This window comes from Hemiscyllium ocellatum, chromosome 1 (genome assembly GCF_020745735.1).
Source record: "Hemiscyllium ocellatum isolate sHemOce1 chromosome 1, sHemOce1.pat.X.cur, whole genome shotgun sequence".
NCBI classification, from domain to species: domain Eukaryota; kingdom Metazoa; phylum Chordata; class Chondrichthyes; order Orectolobiformes; family Hemiscylliidae; genus Hemiscyllium; species Hemiscyllium ocellatum.
Window position 1 is genome coordinate 9,228,139 of NC_083401.1, and position 20,889 is coordinate 9,249,027.

The 20,889-nt window shown below is 57.1% G+C and overlaps 1 protein-coding gene across 6 annotated transcripts in view; it reads left to right on the forward strand.

The window, feature by feature from the left end:
• The window catches only part of LOC132821789 (lysyl oxidase homolog 3B-like), a 215,545-nt gene that overhangs the window by 2,449 nt on the left and 192,207 nt on the right, over nucleotides 1-20,889 (forward strand). For 5 of the 6 annotated variants that reach the window (XM_060834621.1, XM_060834797.1, XM_060834884.1 and 2 more), the window contains one exon: nucleotides 6,266-6,448. The exons of the other annotated variant lie outside the window; for it this stretch is intronic. In XM_060834621.1, coding sequence (XP_060690604.1) covers nucleotides 6,331-6,448 — 118 coding nt within the window. In that variant the 5' untranslated portion in view covers nucleotides 6,266-6,330. The remainder of the gene's footprint in view (nucleotides 1-6,265; nucleotides 6,449-20,889) is intronic. 6 annotated transcript variants of the gene reach the window in all.

Genomic DNA, 20,889 nt, shown 5'->3' on the forward strand with positions numbered 1-20,889 from the left:
CTGCACTTTCCACAAACAAGCTGCCTTCATACGTGTGTGAGGAGAATTCTGGAAAAAAACACAGGAGGTCGTGGTCACACCAAGGAACAGACCTGAGCTGCTCTCAAACCACAGTGTCTGTAAAAAGCACAAGTGTACGTCAGGAGCCAGGGAGGGGCGGTGTATCGGAGTGCTGTGGTTTACAGGAAACTGTATCCACCACTGATTAAACCCTGTCTGAAGAATTCCATTCAGTCCTGGGCATCACACGTCAGGGACAATACTGGAGAGTGGGTCCAGCTCACATTTACCAGAATGACCCCAAGGCTAAAGGATTAAGTCATCAAGGAAGGTTCCATTGACTGTGACTTTATTCCTGATTTGGAGAGGCCGGTGTTGGACTGGGGTGGACAAAGTTAAAAATCACCCAACACCAGGTTATAGTCCTACCGGTTTAATTGGAAGCACACTAGCTTTCGGAGTGTCGCTCCTTGACAACCACCTGATGAAGGGGCGTCGCTCCGAAAGCGAGTGTGCTTCCAATTAAACCTGTTGGACTATAACCTGGTGTTGGGTGATTTTTAATTTTGCATTCCTGAATATTGCCTGACACCCTCCACCATCCCCCTGCAGCTCAGCTCATCGGCTGCTTTTATTACCTCTCACCTGAACTGTTCCAGGCTGCTCTCCCACACTCTGCCCTCTGTAAGATTAAAGATTCAATTAAGATTAAATTCACTACAGTGTGGAAACAGGCCCTTCGGCCCAACAAGTCCACACCGACCCGCCAAAGCGCAACCCACCCAGACCCATACCCCTACATTTACCCCTTACCTAACACTACGGGCAATTTAGCTTGGCCAATTCACCCTGACCCGCACATCTTTGGACTGTGGGAGGAAACCGGAGCACCCGGAGGAAACCCACGCAGACACGGGGAGAACGTGCAAACTCCACACAGTCAGTCGCCTTCTGTCACTCTGTTGTCCAAGTCCTGTTTCCCCATCATCTGTTAGCGCTAACTGCGTTGACTCCTAGTCAGAAAACATTTAAAGACACAACAAAAGGAGGAGCAGGAGTAGGCCATTCAGCCCTTTGAGCCTGTTCCACCGTTCAATATGATCGTGGGGATGGTCCAACTCTGCCCCTGTTCCTGCTTTCTCTTCATACCCTTTGACCCCTTTCTCCCTCAGAACTATATCTAATTCCTCCTTGAAAAAAAGTCAACGTTTTGACCTCAGCTGCTTTCTGTGGTAATGAATTCCGCAGACTCTCTGGGGTGGGGAGGAGTAATTCTCACCTCCATCCTAGCCTGTATGCTTAGACTGTGACCCCTGGTCTTCACTGTCCACTCGGCCTGAAGTTGATAGGTTTCTGTGAGATCCCACCCCCCCTCAGCCTTCTCTACTCCAGAGAACATAGTCCTGCAAACCTTTGTTGCACTCCCTCTGTAGCCAGAACATCCTTCCTTCGGGAAGGAAACTGAAACTGCCCACTGCACTCTCACGTGGTCTGACCAGAACCCTGTACAATTGCCTCGATTTTGAAAATTCCCATCCTTGTGTTCAAATCTCTCTCTAGCCTCATCGCTCCCTGTCTCTGTCATCTCCCCCCAGTTCCACAACCTCCGAGATATCTGTGTTGGTCTTATCCTGCCCTCTTGGACATCACTGAATATTAATCACTTCACCATTGATGGTCCTGCCTTTTACAGTTAAACCCTAAACTCTGTAAGTCCCTCCCTATCTCTCTCTCTCTCTCTCTCTCTCTCTCTCTCTCTCCACCTCTCCATCTGTCTTGTGCTGTTTAGGACATGCCTTCAAATCTTTGACCATTCTTTCGGCTGTCTGATCACAAGTCGGTAACAACAATGACTGCAGATGCTGGAAACCAGGTTCAGGATCAGTGGTGCTGGAAGAGCACAGCAGTTCAGGCAGCATCCAAAGTGCAGCGAAATCGATGTTTCGGGCAAAAGCCCTTCATCAGGAATAAAAGTTCCCTGGGGTGTCAGTTTGATTTTAAGTTCTGATTAGATTCCCCTACAGTGTGGAAACAGGCCCTTCGGCCCAACCAGTCAATACCGACCCTCTGAAGAGTAACCCACCCAGACCCATTTCCCTCTGACTAATGTACCTAACACTATGGGCAATTTAGCATGGCCAGTTCACCCTGACCCGCACATCTTTGGAATGTGGGAGGAAACCCACACAGACACAGGGAGAATGTACAAACTCCACACAGAGAGTCACCTGAGACTGGAATCGAACCTGGGTCCCTGGCGCTGTGAGGCAGCAGTGCTAACCACTGAGCCACCAAGCCTTCTCTTGCGAAGGCTCTTCAGACATTTTATGTTAAGGCTGCTATATAAATACAGCTGTTGCATTGTTGTGAAAGTGCCGCAGTTATTTGAAATCCTGGTCAGATGTTGCTGCGAGTGCTTCTGTGGAACTGGGTCGAGGATTGAGAAGACTCTCAGAGGGGACTGTGTAAAGGAGTGAAGCGGGCGATGGAATGTTCCATTCGCTTGGAGCGAGGGAGCACAGGCAACTCCTTGTTTCGGTGGCCGTGTTGACATTAGCACACAGGCAGGCAGCTGGGCAGGTTCTTCCCTCAACAGGATCAGCTTCTGGTGGGAAAGCCGATTTGTCAACAGAAGGAAGCTTGTTGAGGGGACAAAACTGGCCTCTCCTCACTCAGTCTCCTTCCACCACCCTTCATTGTCACTTCTTTCAAGGGTCAGTCTCACCTGGAGTGAGCTTTTCTTTGCCTCCTCTGCTTCCAGACTATTTTGTAAATTGTCACTTTCTGCTACAAGCTTCCTGGAGCCTTATCCCTCCATCCCAAACTTTACAGCATGCCATGATCTGTCAGTCCTGCTGTACTGCATCAGATGTTCTTATACACCAGTCAATGAAGGCACGCATGCAGGTACAGCAGGTAGTGAAGAAGGCTAATAGCATGCTGGCCTTCATAACAAGAGGGATTGAGTATAGAAGCAAAGAGGTGCTTCTGCAGCTGTACAGGGCCCTGGTGAGACCACACCTGGAGTACTGTGTGCAGTTCTGGTCTCCAAATTTGAGGAAAGACATTCTGGCTATTGAGGGAGTGCAGTGTAGGTTCACGAGGTCAATTCCTGGAATGGCAGGACTACCTTACGCTGAAAGACTGGAGCGACTGGGCTTGTATACCCTTGAGTTTAGAAGACTGAGAGGGGATCTGATTGAGACATATAAGATCATCAAAGGATTGGACACTCTGGAGGCAGGAAACATGTTTCCGCTGATGGGTGAGTGACGAACCAGAGGACACAGCTTAAAAATACGGGGTAGACCATTTAGGACAGAGATGAGGAGAAATTTCTTCACCCAGAGAGTGGTGGCTGTGTGGAATGCTCTGCCCCAGAGGGCAGTGGAGGCCCAGTCTCTGGATTCGTTTAAGAAAGAGTTGGATAGAGCTCTCAAAGATAGTGGGATCAAGGGTTATGGAGATAAGGCAGGAACAGGATACTGATTAAGGATGATCAGTCACGATCATAATGAATGGTGGTGCTGGCTCGAAGGGCCGAATGGCCTATGCCTGCACCTATTGTCTATTGTCTGTGATCTACTCTCACTTTGAGCTCAGAAGGTTAGAGGTTCAAAACTGTTCCAGATTCCAGCCGATAATTCAGGTCAGCACTCATTCCATCTGCCTCGTTTCTCAAGCCAAGGTCCAAGTCCCAAGGTCTCTGGTATGCTGACTGACATTCAGACCTCAATTGCTCAGATTAAAGGTTAAGTTGCCCTTGTCTTCCCAGACCATAGGGGCTGCTTTCTTCAAGAGTAAGAGAGATGGAACAGGTGCTGGTTTAACCTGAGGGTCACTATGCCGCAGGCGAGGGGAGACATTGAGATGGAGAGTTCTTTATAGCAGAGTCATAGAGTCATAGAGATGTACAGCACGGAAACAGACCCTTCAGTCCAACCGTCCATGCCGACCAGATATCCCAACCCAATCTAGTCCCACCTGCCAGCACCCGGCCCATATCCCTCCAAACCCTTCCTATTCATATATCCATCCAGATGCCTCTTAAATGTTGTAATTGTACCAGCCTCCACCACATCCTCTGGCAGCTTATTCCATACACGTACCACCCTCTGCGTGAAAAAGTTGCCCCTTAGGTATCTTTTATATCTTTGCTCTCTCACCCTAAACCTATGCCCTCTAGTTCTGGACTCCCCAACCCCAGGGAAAAGACTTTGTCTATTTTTCATAGTAACCTCAGCTGAGCATAAACCACACACTGTTTATGTCAGTCTGCATTGCAAACCTGCCTTCCAGCCAACTGTGCTGTACTGACCACCTTACTGACCTAAAGATTACCTGGCCGTCTATAAAATGGGTTCAGCCTCAGGTGGATAGTCTGGCCCAGTTCTTACATCCAGAAGGTTGTCCAAGCCTGAGAGAGGGTCAGGCTGGGATTTAATGGGAGTGCTTTCGGGAACAGGTCTGGGGACACTGAGGGTGAAATGGTTCAGAGGAGATTCAATAGAAAAGTTCAAAATGGTTTGGGACTTTGGGAGCAGGGAGAGTGTTATTACCATGTCCTGGAGATGCAACAAACAGGGATGCAGACTTCAGATCGATCCAAGATGAATTCGTTTAACTTCTATTCTAACATTCATAATTAATGTGAGGCAAATATGGAGAACAGACTGTGCTCAACACCCCACGGAGCACATCAAACAGTAAATGTAGTCAAATAAAGATCCCACAGGTATCTCAGCAATCACATCTTCACCCTTCACCCCACCCCCACCCCTCACCACATTGGTGACTGTTCATTAAACCTCACAAGGGATGACAGTTCTTCATTCTTGAGAATCTGACCTTGAAACCCCACCAGGAGCACTCTATCATGAAGTGGCTAAATCCTGCTCATGTTCCAGTCACTTACCCTCCTTTTCTGGGACAGTTACTTACCTGGATTCTGGAAACTGGCCTGCAGCACGTCCAGGAACAACTCTAGCTTTTCACTGACAGCTAGCTTCACCAAACTATTGCCATCTTTGACTTTTCCCCCAAGCTCACATCTTGCTCAGCTCCCAGAGCTCCTTCCTGAGTCCCAACGGAAGGCAATAGCCAAGTGGCCTGGACTATTAATGCGGAGACCCAGGTAAATTTCGAGGGACCTCAGTTCAAATCCTACCAGAGCAAATGGTGAAATTTGAATTTAATGTTGAAAAAAATCCTGAAATTAAGAGTCAAATGTTGACCATGAAATCATTCCTGACTTTTGAGAAATCCCATCTGGGTCACTAATGTCCTTCGTGGAAGGTAACTGCCATTGTTACCTGGTCTGGCCTACACGTGACTCCAGTCCCACAGCAATGTGAAATGCCCTCTGGGGCAATTAGGGTGAGGTAAGGAGTGCTGGCCTAGCCAGTCACGTTCATGTCCTGTGAATGAATGAATTAAAATAAACAGCAGAGAATTATCCAAATATTGTTTGGATTTCTTGCTAAGTGTCTACACTCAGAAACTGTACTGTTCAGTTAGTTTCTCGAGTTAAACATCAGATCGGCCTACGATGCGCTATCCTTTTGTACCCTCCCTCTCACTGTCTGACTCACCCACTGCCTATCATCCTTCAGTGAACTCTGAACTGTTTTGTGTCATTGATTCAAAACTTTGAAACAAACTCCACCTTGGCTCCTGAGCACGATTCACTTGAACAACCGTTAACGCTGGCTGTTCCTTGAATGTTACCATTTTCATAGATTGCTGGTTTCTGCACAGAGGAAGTGAGGACCCTCCCCTCCGACCAATCGACATCATCCCCACCTGCATCTACCTATCACCTTCCCAGCTACATTCGCCCCCCCCCCACCACCACCCCCCTCCTATTTAGAGTTTAGAAAGTTGAGGGGAGAGCTAATAGAAACTTACAAGATAATGCATGGCTTAGAAAGGGTGGACGCCGGCAAGTTGTTTCTGTTAGACTAGCACCCGTGCAGGACACAGCCTTAGAGTTAGAGGGGTCAATTTAAAAAAGAAATGAGGAGACATTTCTTCAGCCCGAGAGTGGAATTCATTGCCACAGAGCGCAGTGGAGGCCGGGACATTAAATGTCTTCGAGACAGAGATTGATAAATTCTTGATCTTGCAAGGAATTAAGGGCTACAAGGAGAGTGTGGGTAAGTGGAGTTGAAATGCCCATCAGCCATGATTGAAGGGCGGAATGGACACGATGGGCCGAATGGCCTTACTTCCACTCCTATGTCTTATGTTCTTGTTTATCTCTCAGCCCCATCATCCCCACATTCCTGACGAAGGGTTTATGCCTGAAACGTCGATTTTCCAGCTCCTCGGATGCTGCCTGACCTGCTGTGCTTTTCCAGCAACACCCTCTCGACTCTGATCTCCAGCAGCTGCGCTCCTCCCTTTGTCCTGGGTCAAATGGATTGTCTGTTGAATCTCCTACTGTGTGGTGAGACTGGTCATGTTACACACACACACATACCTTCAGTCAACTCTAACCTTGTCAACGTACAAGCACATGGCCCCAGCATCGGTTTGCAGAGTTGCTTTGGTAGATATGTCAGGCATGTTCTTACCTGTTCCTCACAGATTGTACAATCCCAACTGCCCTTTTGTTCCTGTCACTCACCCCGCTGTCTTGGCCTTTTGTCCTGTGTCTCATTCCTTACCCTGCCCAGAGTATATCTGCTCATCTCTGCTCTGCACTTCTCTGCTGACATTTTGTTTTACTTCAGTACACGTAATCCTGAAACCAGTTAACCGTATCACTATGTTTCCATGACGATTCAACAAAGAGCCCAATGGTTGTAAACTACTTTGGGGAGTTCTGAGGTAATTAACAGCCGTAAATACAGGCCGGAAATCCAAGTTCCTGCCATTATTCACTGTGGGGCTGAAGTGGTGCTCGGTGATGCTGGCGATGTGGTGGGTGATTTCTGGTCTCATGACACTGGGGAAAACTGTGAGGGAGAGACCGACCTGGCTGTGTGTCTGGGGGGATACCTGTGAGGGACAGACCGACCTGGCTGTGTGTCTGGGGAGGATACCTGTGAGGGACAGACCGACCTGGCTGTGTGTCTGGGGGGGATACTTGTGAGGGACAGGCCGACCTGGCTGTGTGTCTGGGGGGATACCTGTGAGGGACAGACCGATCTGGCTGTGTGTCTGGGGGGGATACCTGTGAGGGACAGACCGACCTGGCTGTGTGTCTGGGGGGATACCTGTAAGGGACAGAACGACCTGGCTGTGTGTCTGGGGGGATACCTGTGCGGGACAGACCGACCTGGCTGTGTGTCTGGGGGGAAACCTGTGAGAGACAGACCGACCTGGCTGTGTGTCTGGGGGGGAAACCTGTGAGGGACAGACTGACCTGGCTGTGTGTCTGGGGAAACCTGTGAGGGACAGACCGACCTGGCTGTGTGTCTGGGGGGGATACCTGTGAGGGACAGACCGACCTGGCTGTGTGTCTGGGGAAACCTGTGAGGTACAGACCGACCTGGCTGTGTGTCTGGGGGGGATACCTGTGAGGGACAGACCGACCTGGCTGTGTGCCTGGGGGGGATACCTGTGAGGGACAGACCGACCTGGCTGTGTGTCTGGGGGGGATACCTGTGAGGGACAGGCCGACCTGGCTGTGTGTCTGGGGGGGATACCTGTGCGGGACAGACCGACCTGGCTGTGTGTCTGGGGGGGAAACCTGTGAGGGGCAGACCGACCTGGCTGTGTGTCTGGGGATACCTGTGAGCGACAAACCGACCTGGCTGTGTGTCTGGGGAAACCTGTGAGGGACAGACCGACCTGACTGTGTGTCTGTGGTGGAAACCTGTGAGGGACAGACCGACCTGGCTGTGTGTCTGGGGGGAAACCTGTGAGAGACAGACCGACCTGGCTGTGTGTCTGGGGAAACCTGTGAGGGACAGACCGACCTGGCTGTGTGTCTGGGGGGGATACCTTTGAGGGACAGACCGACCTGGCTGTGTGTCTGGGGGGGATACCTGTGAGGGGCAGACCGACCTGGCTGTGTGTCTGGGGAAACCTGTGAGGGACAGACCGACCTGGCTGTGGGTCTCGGGGGGATACCTGTGAGGGACAGACCGACCTGGCTGTGAGTCTGGGGGGGATACCTGTGAGGGGCAGACCGACCTGGCTGTGTGTCTGGGGAAACCTGTGAGGGGCAGACCGACCTGGCTGTGTTTCTGGGGGGGATACCTGTGAGGGGCAGACCGACCTGGCTGTGTGTCTGGGGGGAAACCTGTGAGGGACAGACCGACCTGGCTGTGTGTCTGGGGACACCTGTGAGGGACAGACCGACCTGGCTGTGTGTCTGGGGGGGAAACCTGTGAGGGACAGACCGACCTGGCTGTGTGTCTGGGGAAACCTGTGAGGGACAGACCGACCTGGCTGTGTCTCGGGGGGATACCTGTGAGGGACAGACCGACCTGGCTGTGTGTCTGGGGGGATACCTGTGAGGGACAGACCGACGTGGCTGTGTGTCTGGGGGGGAAACCTGTGAGGGACAGACCGACCTGGCTGTATATCTGGGGAAACCTGTGAGGGACAGACCGACCTGGCTGTGTGTCTGGGGGGGATACCTGTGAGGGACAGACCGACCTGGCTGTGTGTCTGGGGGGGAAACCTGTGAGGGACAGACCGACCTGGCTGTGTGTCTGGGGTGAAACCTGTGAGGGACAGACCGACCTGGCTGTGTGTCTGGGGGGAAACCTGTGAGGGACAGACCGACCTGGCTGTGTGTCTGGGGGGAAACCTGTGAGGGACAGACCGACCTGGCTGTGTGTCTGGGGGGGAAACCTGTGAGGGACAGACCGACCTGGCTGTGTGTCTGGGAGGGATACCTGTGAGGGACAGACCGAACTGTTGTGTGTCTGGGGGGATGCCTGTGAGGGACAGACCGACCTGGCTGTGTGTCTGGGGGGAAACCTGTGAGGGACAGAACGACCTGGCTGTGTGTCTGGGGGGGATACCTGTGAGGGACAGACCGAACTGTTGTGTGTCTGGGGGGATGCCTGTGAGGGACAGACCGACCTGGCTGTGTGTCTGGGGGGAAACCTGTGAGGGACAGACCGACCTGGCTGTGTGTCTGGGGGGGATACCTGTGAGGGACAGACCGAACTGTTGTGTGTCTGGGGGGATGCCTGTGAGGGACAGACCGACCTGGCTGTGTGTCTGGGGGGAATACCTGTGAGGGACTGTCCGACCTGGCTGTGTGTCTGGGGGGTGACACCTGTGAGGGACAGACCGACCTGGCTCTGTGTCTGGGGATACCTGTGAGGGGCAGACCGACCTGGCTGTGTGTCTGGGGGAAACCTGTGAGGGACAGACTGACCTGGCTGTGTGTCTGGGGGGGATACCTGTGATGGACAGACCGACCTGGCTGTGTGTCTGGGTAAACCTGTGAGGGACAGACCGACCTGGCTGTGTGTATGGGGGGAAACCTGTGAGGGACTGTCCGACCTGGCTGTGTGTCTAGGGGGGGATACCTGTGAGGGGCAGACCGACCTGGCTGTGTGTCTGGGGAAACCTGTGAGAGACACACCGACCTGGCTGTGTGTCTGGGGAAACCTGTGAGGGACAGACCGACCTGGCTGTGTGTCTGGGGGGATACCTGTGAGGGACAGACCGACCTGGTTGTGTGTCTGGGGAAACCTGTGAGGGACAGACCGACCTGGCTGTGTGTCTGGGGGGATACCTGTGAGGGACAGACCGACCTGGCTGTGTGTCTGGGGGGGATACCTGTGAGGGATAGACCGACCTGGCTGTGTGTCTGGGGGGATACCTGTGAGGGACAGACCGACCTGGCTGTGTGTCTGCGGAAACCTGTGAGGGACAGACCGACCTGGCTGTGTGTCTGGGGGGATACCTGTGAGGGACAGACCGACCTGGTTGTGTGTCTGGGGAAACCTGTGAGGGACAGACCGACCTGGCTGTGTGTCTGGGGATACCAGTGAGGGACAGACCGACCTGGCTGTGTGTCTGGGGGGAAACCTGTGAGGGACAGACCGACCTGACTGTTTGTCTGGGGATACCTGTGAGGGACAGACCGACCTATGGTGTGTCTGGGGGGATACCTGTGAGGGACAGACCGACCTGGCTGTGTGTCTGGGGGGAAACATGTGAGGGACAGACCGACCAGGCTGTGTGTCTGGGGAAACCTGTGAGGGACAGACCGACCTGGCTGTGTGTCTGGGGATACCTGTGAGGGACAGACCGACCTGACTGTTTGTCTGGGGATACCTTTGAGGGACAGACCGTCCTATTGTGTGTCTGGGGGGATACCTGTGAGGGACTGACCGACCTGGCTGTGTGTCTGGGGATACCTTTGAGGGACAGACCGACCTGGCTGTGTGTCTTGGGGGGATACCTGTGAGGGACTGACCGACCTGGCTGTGTGTCTTGGGGGGAAACCTGTGAGGGACAGACCGACCTGGCTGTGTGTCTGGGGGGATACCTGTGAGGGACAGACCGACCTGGCTGTGTGTCTGGGGATACCTGTGAGGGACAGACCGACCTGGGTGTGTGTCTGCGTGGGGATACCTGTGAGGGACAGACCGACCTGGCTGTGTGTCTGGGGAAACCTGTGAGGGACAGACCGACCTGGGTGTGTGTCTGCGTGGGGATACCTGTGAGGGACAGACCGACCTGGCTGTGTGTCTGGGGGGGAAACCTGTGAGGGACAGACCGACCTGGCTGTGTGTCTGGGGGGGATACCTGTGAGGGACAGACCGACCTGGCTGTGTGTCTGGGGAAACCTGTGAGGGACAGACCGACCTGGCTGTGTGTCTGGAGGGGAAACCTGTGAGGGACAGACCGACCTGGCTGTGTGTCTGGGGATACCTGTGAGGGACAGACCGACCTGGCTGTGTGTCTGGGGGGAAACATGTGAGGGACAGACCGACCTGGCTGTGTGTCTGGGGGGAAACATGTGAGGGACAGACCGACCTGGCTGTGTGTCTGGGGGGGATACCTGTGAGGGACAGACCGACCTGGCTGTGTGTCTGGGGAAACCTGTGAGCGACAGACCGACCTGGCTGTGTGTCTGGGGAAACCTGTGAGGGACAGACCGACCTGGCTGTGTGTCTGGAGGGGAAACCTGTGAGGGACAGACCGACCTGGCTGTGTGTCTGGCGGGGAGACCTGTGAGGGACAGACCGACCTGGCTGTGTGTCTGGGGGGAAACATGTGAGGGACAGACCGACCTGGCTGTGTGTCTGGGGGGAAACATGTGAGGGACAGACCGACCTGGCTGTGTGTCTGGGGGGGATACCTGTGAGGGACAGACCGACCTGGCTGTGTGTCTGGGGGGGATACCTGTGAGGGACTGACCGACCTGGCTGTGTGTCTGGTGGGGAGACCTGTGAGGGACAGACCGACATGGCTGTGTGTCTGGGGGGAAACCGGTGAGGGACAGACCGACCTGGCTGTGTGTCTGGGGGGAAACCTGTGAGGTACTGACCGACCTGGCTGTGTGTCTGGGGAAACCTGTGAGGGACAGACCGACCTGGCTGTGTGTCTGGGGGGGATACCTGTGAGGGACAGACCGACCTGGCTGTGTGTCTGCGTGGGGATACCTGTGAGGGAGACCCACCTGGCTGTGTGTCTGGGGAAACCTGTGAGGGACAGACCGACCTGGCTGTGTGTCTGGGGGGGAAACCTGTGAGGGACAGACCGACCTGGCTGTGTGTCTGGGGGGGATACCTGTGAGGGACAGACCGACCTGGCTGTGTGTCTGGGGAAACCTGTGAGGGACAGACCGACCTGGCTGTGTGTCTGGGGGATACCTGTGAGGGACAGACCGACCTGGCTGTGTGTCTGGGGATACCTTTGAGGGACAGACCGAACTGTTGTGTGTCTGGCGGGATACCTGTGAGGGACAGACCGACATGGCTGTGTGTCTGGGGGGAAACATGTGAGGGACAGACCGACCTGGCTGTGTGTCTGGGGAAACCTGTGAGGGACAGACCGACCTGGCTGTGTGTCTGGTGATACCTGTGAGGGACAGACCGACCGGGCTGTGTGTCTGGGGGGAAACCTGTGAGGGACAGACCGACCTGGCTGTGTGTCTTAGGAAACCTGTGAGGGACAGACCGACCTGGCTGTGTGTCTGGCGGGGAGACCTGTGAGGGACAGACCGACATGGCTGTGTGTCTGGGGGGAAACCTGTGAGGGACAGACCGACCTGGCTGTGTGTCTGGGGGGGAAACCTGTGAGGGACAGACCGACCTGGCTGTGTGTCTTGGGGGGATACCTGTGAGGGACAGACCGACCTGGCTGTGTGTCTGGGGAAACCTGTGAGGGACAGACCGACCTGGCTGTGTGTCTGGGGGGAAACCTGTGAGGGACAGACCGACCTGGCTGTGTGTCTGGGGAAACCTGTGAGGGACAGACCGACCTGGCTGTGTGTCTGGGGGGAAACCTGTGAGGGACAGACTGACCTGGCTGTGTGTCTGGGGGGGATATCTGTGAGGGACAGACTGACCTGGCTGTGTGTCCGGGGGGAAACATGTGAGGGACAGACCGACCTGGCTGTGTGTCAGGGGGGAAACCTGTGAGGGACAGACCGACCTGGCTGTGTGTCGGGGGATACCTGTGAGGGACAGACCGACCTGGCTGTGTGTCTGGGGGGATACCTGTGAGGATCAGACTGACCTGGCTGTGTGTCTGGGGACACCTGTGAGGGACAGACCGACCTGGCTGTGTGTCTGGGGAAACCGGTGAGGGACAGACCGACCTGGCTGTGTGTCTGGGGGGAAACCTGTGAGGGACAGACCGACCTGGCTGTGTGTCTGGGGGGGAAACCTGTGAGGGACAGACCGACCTGGCTGTGTGTCTGGGGGGATACCTGTGAGGGACAGACCGACCTGGCTGTGTGTCTGGGGATACCTGTGAGGGACAGACCGACCTGGCTGTGTGTCTCGGGGGTAACCTGTGAGGGACAGACCGACCTGGCTGTGTGTCTGGGGTGGATACCTGTGAGGGACAGACCGACCTGGCTGTGTGTCTGGGGGGGTAACCTGTGAGGGACAGACCGACCTGGCTGTGTGTCTGGGGGAAATACCTGTGAGGGACAGTCCGACCTGGCTGTGTGTCTGGGGAAACCTGTGAGTGACAGACCGACCTGGCTGTGTGTCTGTGGGGAAACCTGTGAGGGACAGACCGACCTGGCTGTGTGTCTGGGGGGAAACCTGTGAGGGACAGACCGACCTGGCTGTGTGTCTGGGGGGGAAACCTGTGAGGGACAGACCGACATGGCTGTGTGTCTGGGGAAACCTGTGAGCAACAGACCGATCTGGCTGTGTGTCTGGGGGAAATACCTGTGAGGGACAGTCCGACCTGGCTGTGTGTCTGGGGATACCTGTGAGGGACAGACCGACCTGGCTGCATGTCTGGGGAAACCTGTGAGGGACAGACCGACCTGGCTGTGTGTCTGGGGAAACCTGTGAGGGACAGACCGACCTGGCTGTGTGTCTTGGGGGGGATACCTGTGAGGGACAGACCGACCTGGCTGTGTGTCTGGGGGGGAACACTGTGAGGGACAGACCGACCTGGCTGTGTGTCAGGGGGGATACCTGTTAGGGACAGACCGACCTGGCTGTGTGTCTGGGGATACCTGTGAGGGACAGACCGACCTGGGTGTGTTTGGGGGCAAACCTGTGAGGGACAGACCGACATGGCTGTGTGCCTGGGGGGAAACCTGTGAGGGACAGACCGACCTGGCTGTGTGTCTGGGGGGAAACCTGTGAGAGACAGACCGACCTGGCTGTGTGTCTGGGGAAACCTGTGAGGGACAGACCGACCTGGCTGTGTGTCTGGGGGGGATACCTTTGAGGGACAGACCGACCTGGCTGTGTGTCTGGGGGGGATACCTGTGAGGGGCAGACCGACCTGGCTGTGTGTCTGGGGAAACCTGTGAGTGACAGATCAACCTGGCTGTGTGTCTGGGGAAACCTGTGAGGGACAGACCGACCTGGCTGTGAGTCTGGGGGGGATACCTGTGAGGGGCAGACCAACCTGGCTGTGTGTCTGGGGAAACCTGTGAGGGGCAGACCGACCTGGCTGTGTTTCTGGGGGGGATACCTGTGAGGGGCAGACCGACCTGGCTGTGTGTCTGGGGGGAAACCTGTGAGGGACAGACCGACCTGGCTGTGTGTCTGGGGACACCTGTGAGGGACAGACCGACCTGGCTGTGTGTCTGGGGGGGAAACCTGTGAGGGACAGACCGACCTGGCTGTGTGTCTGGGGGGGAAACCTGTGAGGGACAGACCGACCTGGCTGTGTGTCTGGGGGGGAAACCTGTGAGGGACAGACCGACCTGGCTGTGTGTCTGGGGGGAAACCTGTGAGGGACAGACCGACGTGGCTGTGTGTCTGGGGGGGAAACCTGTGAGGGACAGACCGACCTGGCTGTATATCTGGGGAAACCTGTGAGGGACAGACCGACCTGGCTGTGTGTCTGGGGTGAAACCTGTGAGGGACAGACCGACCTGGCTGTGTGTCTGGGGGGAAACCTGTGAGGGACAGACCGACCTGGCTGTGTGTCTGGGGAAACCTGTGAGGGACAGACCGACCTGGCTGTGTGTCTGGGGTGAAACCTGTGAGGGACAGACCGACCTGGCTGTGTGTCTGGGGGGAAACCTGTGAGGGACAGACCGACCTGGCTGTGTGTCTGGGGGGGATACCTGTGAGGGACAGACCGACCTGGCTGTGTGTCTGGGGGGGAACCCTGTGAGGGACAGACCGACCTGGCTGTGTGTCAGGGGGGATACCTGTTAGGGACAGACCGACCTGGCTGTGTGTCTGGGGATACCTGTGAGGGACAGACCGACCTGGGTGTGTTTGGGGGGAAACCTGTGAGGGACAGACCGAAATGGCTGTGTGCCTGGGGGGAAACCTGTGAGGGACAGACCGACCTGGCTGTGTGTCTGGGGGGAAACCTGTGAGAGACAGACCGACCTGGCTGTGTGTCTGGGGAAACCTGTGAGGGACAGACCGACCTGGCTGTGTGTCTGGGGGGGATACCTTTGAGGGACAGACCGACCTGGCTGTGTGTCTGGGGGGGATACCTGTGAGGGGCAGACCGACCTGGCTGTGTGTCTGGGGAAACCTGTGAGGGACAGACCGACCTGGCTGTGTGTCTGGGGAAACCTGTGAGGGACAGACCGACCTGGCTGTGAGTCTGGGGGGGATACCTGTGAGGGGCAGACCGACCTGGCTGTGTGTCTGGGGAAACCTGTGAGGGGCAGACCGACCTGGCTGTGTTTCTGGGGGGGATACCTGTGAGGGGCAGACCGACCTGGCTGTGTGTCTGGGGGGAAACCTGTGAGGGACAGACCGACCTGGCTGTGTGTCTGGGGACACCTGTGAGGGACAGACCGACCTGGCTGTGTGTCTGGGGGGGAAACCTGTGAGGGACAGACCGACCTGGCTGTGTGTCTGGGGGGGAAACCTGTGAGGGACAGACCGACCTGGCTGTGTGTCTGGGGAAACCTGTGAGGGACAGACCGACGTGGCTGTGTGTCTGGGGGGGAAACCTGTGAGGGACAGACCGACCTGGCTGTATATCTGGGGAAACCTGTGAGGGACAGACCGACCTGGCTGTGTGTCTGGGGAAACCTGTGAGGGACAGACCGACCTGGCTGTGTGTCTGGGGGGGATACCTGTGAGGGACAGACCGACCTGGCTGTGTGTCTGGGGGGGATACCTGTGAGGGACAGACCGACCTGGCTGTGTGTCTGGGGTGAAACCTGTGAGGGACAGACCGACCTGGCTGTGTGTCTGGGGGGGAAAACTGTGAGGGGCAGACCGACCTGGCTGTGTGTCTGGGGAAACCTGTGAGGGACAGACCGACCTGGCTGTGTGTCTGGGGAAACCTGTGAGGGACAGACCGACCTGGCTGTGTGTCTGGGGGGGAAACCTGTGAGGGACAGACCGACCTGGCTGTGTGTCTGGGGGGGATACCTGTGAGGGACAGACCGAACTGTTGTGTGTCTGGGGGGATGCCTGTGAGGGACAGACCGACCTGGCTGTGTGTCTGGGGGGAAACCTGTGAGGGACATACCGACCTGGCTGTTTGTCTGGGGGGGATACCTGTGAGGGACAGACCGAACTGTCGTGTGTCTGGGGGGATGCCTGTGAGGGACAGACCGACCTGGCTGTGTGTCTGGGGGGAAACCTGTGAGGGACAGACCGACCTGGCTGTGTGTCTGGGGGGGATACCTGTGAGGGACAGACCGAACTGTTGTGTGTCTGGGGGGATGCCTGTGAGGGACAGACCGACCTGGCTGTGTGTCTGGGGGGAATACCTGTGAGGGACTGTCCGACCTGGCTGTGTGTCTGGGGGGTGACACCTGTGAGGGACAGACCGACCTGGCTCTGTGTCTGGGGATACCTGTGAGGGGCAGACCGACCTGGCTGTGTGTCTGGGGGGAAACCTGTGAGGGACAGACTGACCTGGCTGTGTGTCTGGGGGGGATACCTGTGATGGACAGACCGACCTGGCTGTGTGTCTGGGTAAACCTGTGAGGGACAGACCGACCTGGCTGTGTGTATGGGGGGAAACCTGTGAGGGACTGTCCGACCTGGCTGTGTGTCTAGGGGGGGATACCTGTGAGGGGCAGACCGACCTGGCTGTGTGTCTGGGGAAACCTGTGAGAGACACACCGACCTGGCTGTGTGTCTGGGGAAACCTGTGAGGGACAGACCGACCTGGCTGTGTGTCTGGGAGGATACCTGTGAGGGACAGACCGACCTGGTTGTGTGTCTGGGGAAACCTGTGAGGGACAGACCGACCTGGCTGTGTGTCTGGGGAAACCTGTGAGGGGCAGACCGACCTGGCTGTGTGTCTGGGGGGATACCTGTGAGGGACAGACCGACCTGGCTGTGTGTCTGGGGGGGATACCTGTGAGGGATAGACCGACCTGGCTGTGTGTCTGGGGGGATACCTGTGAGGGACAGACCGACCTGGCTGTGTGTCTGCGGAAACCTGTGAGGGACAGACCGACCTGGCTGTGTGTCTGGGGGGATACCTGTGAGGGACAGACCGACCTGGTTGTGTGTCTGGGGAAACCTGTGAGGGACAGACCGACCAGGCTGTGTGTCTGGGGATACCTGTGAGGGACAGACCGACCTGGCTGTGTGTCTGGGGGGAAACCTGTGAGGGACAGACCGACCTGACTGTTTGTCTGGGGATACCTGTGAGGGACAGACCGACCTATTGTGTGTCTGGGGGGATACCTGTGAGGGACAGACCGACCTGGCTGTGTGTCTGGGGGGAAACATGTGAGGGACAGACCGACCAGGCTGTGTGTCTGGGGAAACCTGTGAGGGACAGACCGACCTGGCTGTGTGTCTGGGGATACCTGTGAGGGACAGACCGACCTGACTGTTTGTCTGGGGATACCTTTGAGGGACAGACCGACCTATTGTGTGTCTGGGGGGATACCTGTGAGGGACTGACCGACCTGGCTGTGTGTCTGGGGATACCTTTGAGGGACAGACCGACCTGGCTGTGTGTCTTGGGGGGATACCTGTGAGGGACTGACCGACCTGGCTGTGTGTCTTGGGGGGAAACCTGTGAGGGACAGACCGACCTGGCTGTGTGTCTGGGGGGATACCTGTGAGGGACAGACCGACCTGGCTGTGTGTCTGGGGATACCTGTGAGGGACAGACCGACCTGGGTGTGTGTCTGCGTGGGGATACCTGTGAGGGACAGACCGACCTGGCTGTGTGTCTGGGGAAACCTGTGAGGGACAGACCGACCTGGGTGTGTGTCTGCGTGGGGATACCTGTGAGGGACAGACCGACCTGGCTGTGTGTCTGGGGGGGAAACCTGTGAGGGACAGACCGACCTGGCTGTGTGTCTGGGGGGGATACCTGTGAGGGACAGACCGCCCTGGCTGTGTGTCTGGGGAAACCTGTGAGCGACAGACCGACCTGGCTGTGTGTCTGGGGAAACCTGTGAGGGACAGACCGACCTGGCTGTGTGTCTGGAGGGGAAACCTGTGAGGGACAGACCGACCTGGCTGTGTGTCTGGGGATACCTGTGAGGGACAGACCGACCTGGCTGTGTGTCTGGGGGGAAACATGTGAGGGACAGACCGACCTGGCTGTGTGTCTGGGGGGAAACATGTGAGGGACAGACCGACCTGGCTGTGTGTCTGGGGGGGATACCTGTGAGGGACAGACCGACCTGGCTGTGTGTCTGGGGGGGATACCTGTGAGGGACTGACCGACCTGGCTGTGTGTCTGGTGGGGAGACCTGTGAGGGACAGACCGACATGGCTGTGTGTCTGGGGGGAAACCGGTGAGGGACAGACCGACCTGGCTGTGTGTCTGGGGGGAAACCTGTGAGGTACTGACCGACCTGGCTGTGTGTCTGGGGAAACCTGTGAGGGACAGACCGACCTGGCTGTGTGTCTGGGGGGGATACCTGTGAGGGACAGACCGACCTGGCTGTGTGTCTGCGTGGGGATACCTGTGAGGGAGACCCACCTGGCTGTGTGTCTGGGGAAACCTGTGAGGGACAGACCGACCTGGCTGTGTGTCTGGGGGGGAAACCTGTGAGGGACAGACCGACCTGGCTGTGTGGCTGGGGGGGATACCTGTGAGGGACAGACCGACCTGGCTGTGTGTCTGGGGAAACCTGTGAGGGACAGACCGACCTGGCTGTGTGTCTGGGGGATACCTGTGAGGGACAGACCGACCTGGCTGTGTGTCTGGGGATACCTTTGAGGGACAGACCGAACTGTTGTGTGTCTGGGGGGAAACATGTGAGGGACAGACCGACCTGGCTGTGTGTCTGGGGAAACCTGTGAGGGACAGACCGACCTGGCTGTGTGTCTGGTGATACCTGTGAGGGACAGACCGACCGGGCTGTGTGTCTGGGGGGAAACCTGTGAGGGACAGACCGACCTGGCTGTGTGTCTTAGGAAACCTGTGAGGGACAGACCGACCTGGCTGTGTGTCTGGCGGGGAGACCTGTGAGGGACAGACCGACATGGCTGTGTGTCTGGGGGGAAACCTGTGAGGGACAGACCGACCTGGCTGTGTGTCTGGGGGGGAAACCTGTGAGGGACAGACCGACCTGGCTGTGTGTCTTGGGGGGATACCTGTGAGGGACAGACCGACCTGGCTGTGTGTCTGGGGAAACCTGTGAGGGACAGACCGACCTGGCTGTGTGTCTGGGGGGAAACCTGTGAGGGACAGACCGACCTGGCTGTGTGTCTGGGGAAACCTGTGAGGGACAGACCGACCTGGCTGTGTGTCTGGGGGGAAACCTGTGAGGGACAGACTGACCTGGCTGTGTGTCTGGGGGGGATATCTGTGAGGGACAGACTGACCTGGCTGTGTGTCCGGGGGGAAACATGTGAGGGACAGACCGACCTGGCTGTGTGTCAAGGGGGAAACCTGTGAGGGACAGACCGACCTGGCTGTGTGTCGGGGGATACCTGTGAGGGACAGACCGACCTGGCTGTGTGTCTGGGGACACCTGTGAGGGACAGACCGATCTGGCTGTGTGTCTGGGGAAACCGGTGAGGGACAGACCGACCTGGCTGTGTGTCTGGGGGGGAAACCTGTGAGGGACAGACCGACCTGGCTGTGTGTCTGGGGGGATACCTGTGAGGGACAGACCGACCTGGCTGTGTGTCTGGGGATACCTGTGAGGGACAGACCGACCTGGCTGTGTGTCTCGGGGGTAACCTGTGAGGGACAGACCGACCTGGCTGTGTGTCTGGGGTGGATACCTGTGAGGGACAGACCGACCTGGCTGTGTGTCTGGGGGGGTAACCTGTGAGGGACAGACCGACCTGGCTGTGTGTCTGGGGGAAATACCTGTGAGGGACAGTCCGACCTGGCTGTGTGTCTGGGGAAACCTGTGAGTGACAGACCGACCTGGCTGTGTGTCTGTGGGGAAACCTGTGAGGGACAGACCGACCTGGCTGTGTGTCTGGGGATACCTGTGAGGGACAGACCGACCTGGCTGTGTGTCTGGGGGGAAACCTGTGAGGGACAGACCGACCTGGCTGTGTGTCTGGGGGGGAAACCTGTGAGGGACAGACCGACATGGCTGTGTGTCTGGGGAAACCTGTGAGCAACAGACCGATCTGGCTGTGTGTCTGGGGGAAATACCTGTGAGGGACAGTCCGACCTGGCTGTGTGTCTGGGGATACCTGTGAGGGACAGACCGACCTGGCTGCATGTCTGGGGAAACCTGTGAGGGACAGACCGACCTGGCTGTGTGTCTGGGGAAACCTGTGAGGGACAGACCGACCTGGCTGTGTGTCTCGGGGGGAACCCTGTGAGGGACAGACCGACCTGGCTGTGTGTCAGGGGGGATACATGTTAGGGACAGACCGACCTGGCTGTGTGTCTGGGGATACCTGTGAGGGACAGACCGACCTGGGTGTGTTTGGGGAGAAACCTGTGAGGGACAGACCGACATGGCTGTGTGCCTGGGGGGATACCTGTGAGGGACAGACCGACCTGGCTGTGTGTCTGGGGATACCTGTAAGGGACAGACTGACCTGGCTGTGTGACTGGGGATACCTGTGAGGGACAGACCGACCTGGCTATGTGTCTGGGGGGAGACCTGTGAGGGACACACCGACCAGGCTGTGTGTCTGGGGAAACCTGTGGGGGACAGACCGACCTGGCTGTGTGTCTGGGGATACCTGTGAGGGACAGACCGACCTGGCTGTGTGTCTGGGGATACCTGTGAGGGACAGACCGACCTGGCTGTGTGTCTGGGGAAACCTGTGAGGGACAGACCGACCTGGCTGTGTGTCTGGGGTGGAAACCTGTGAGGGACAAACCGACCTGGCTGTGTGTGTGGGGGGAAACCTGTGAGGGACAGACCGACCTGGCTGTGTGTCTTGG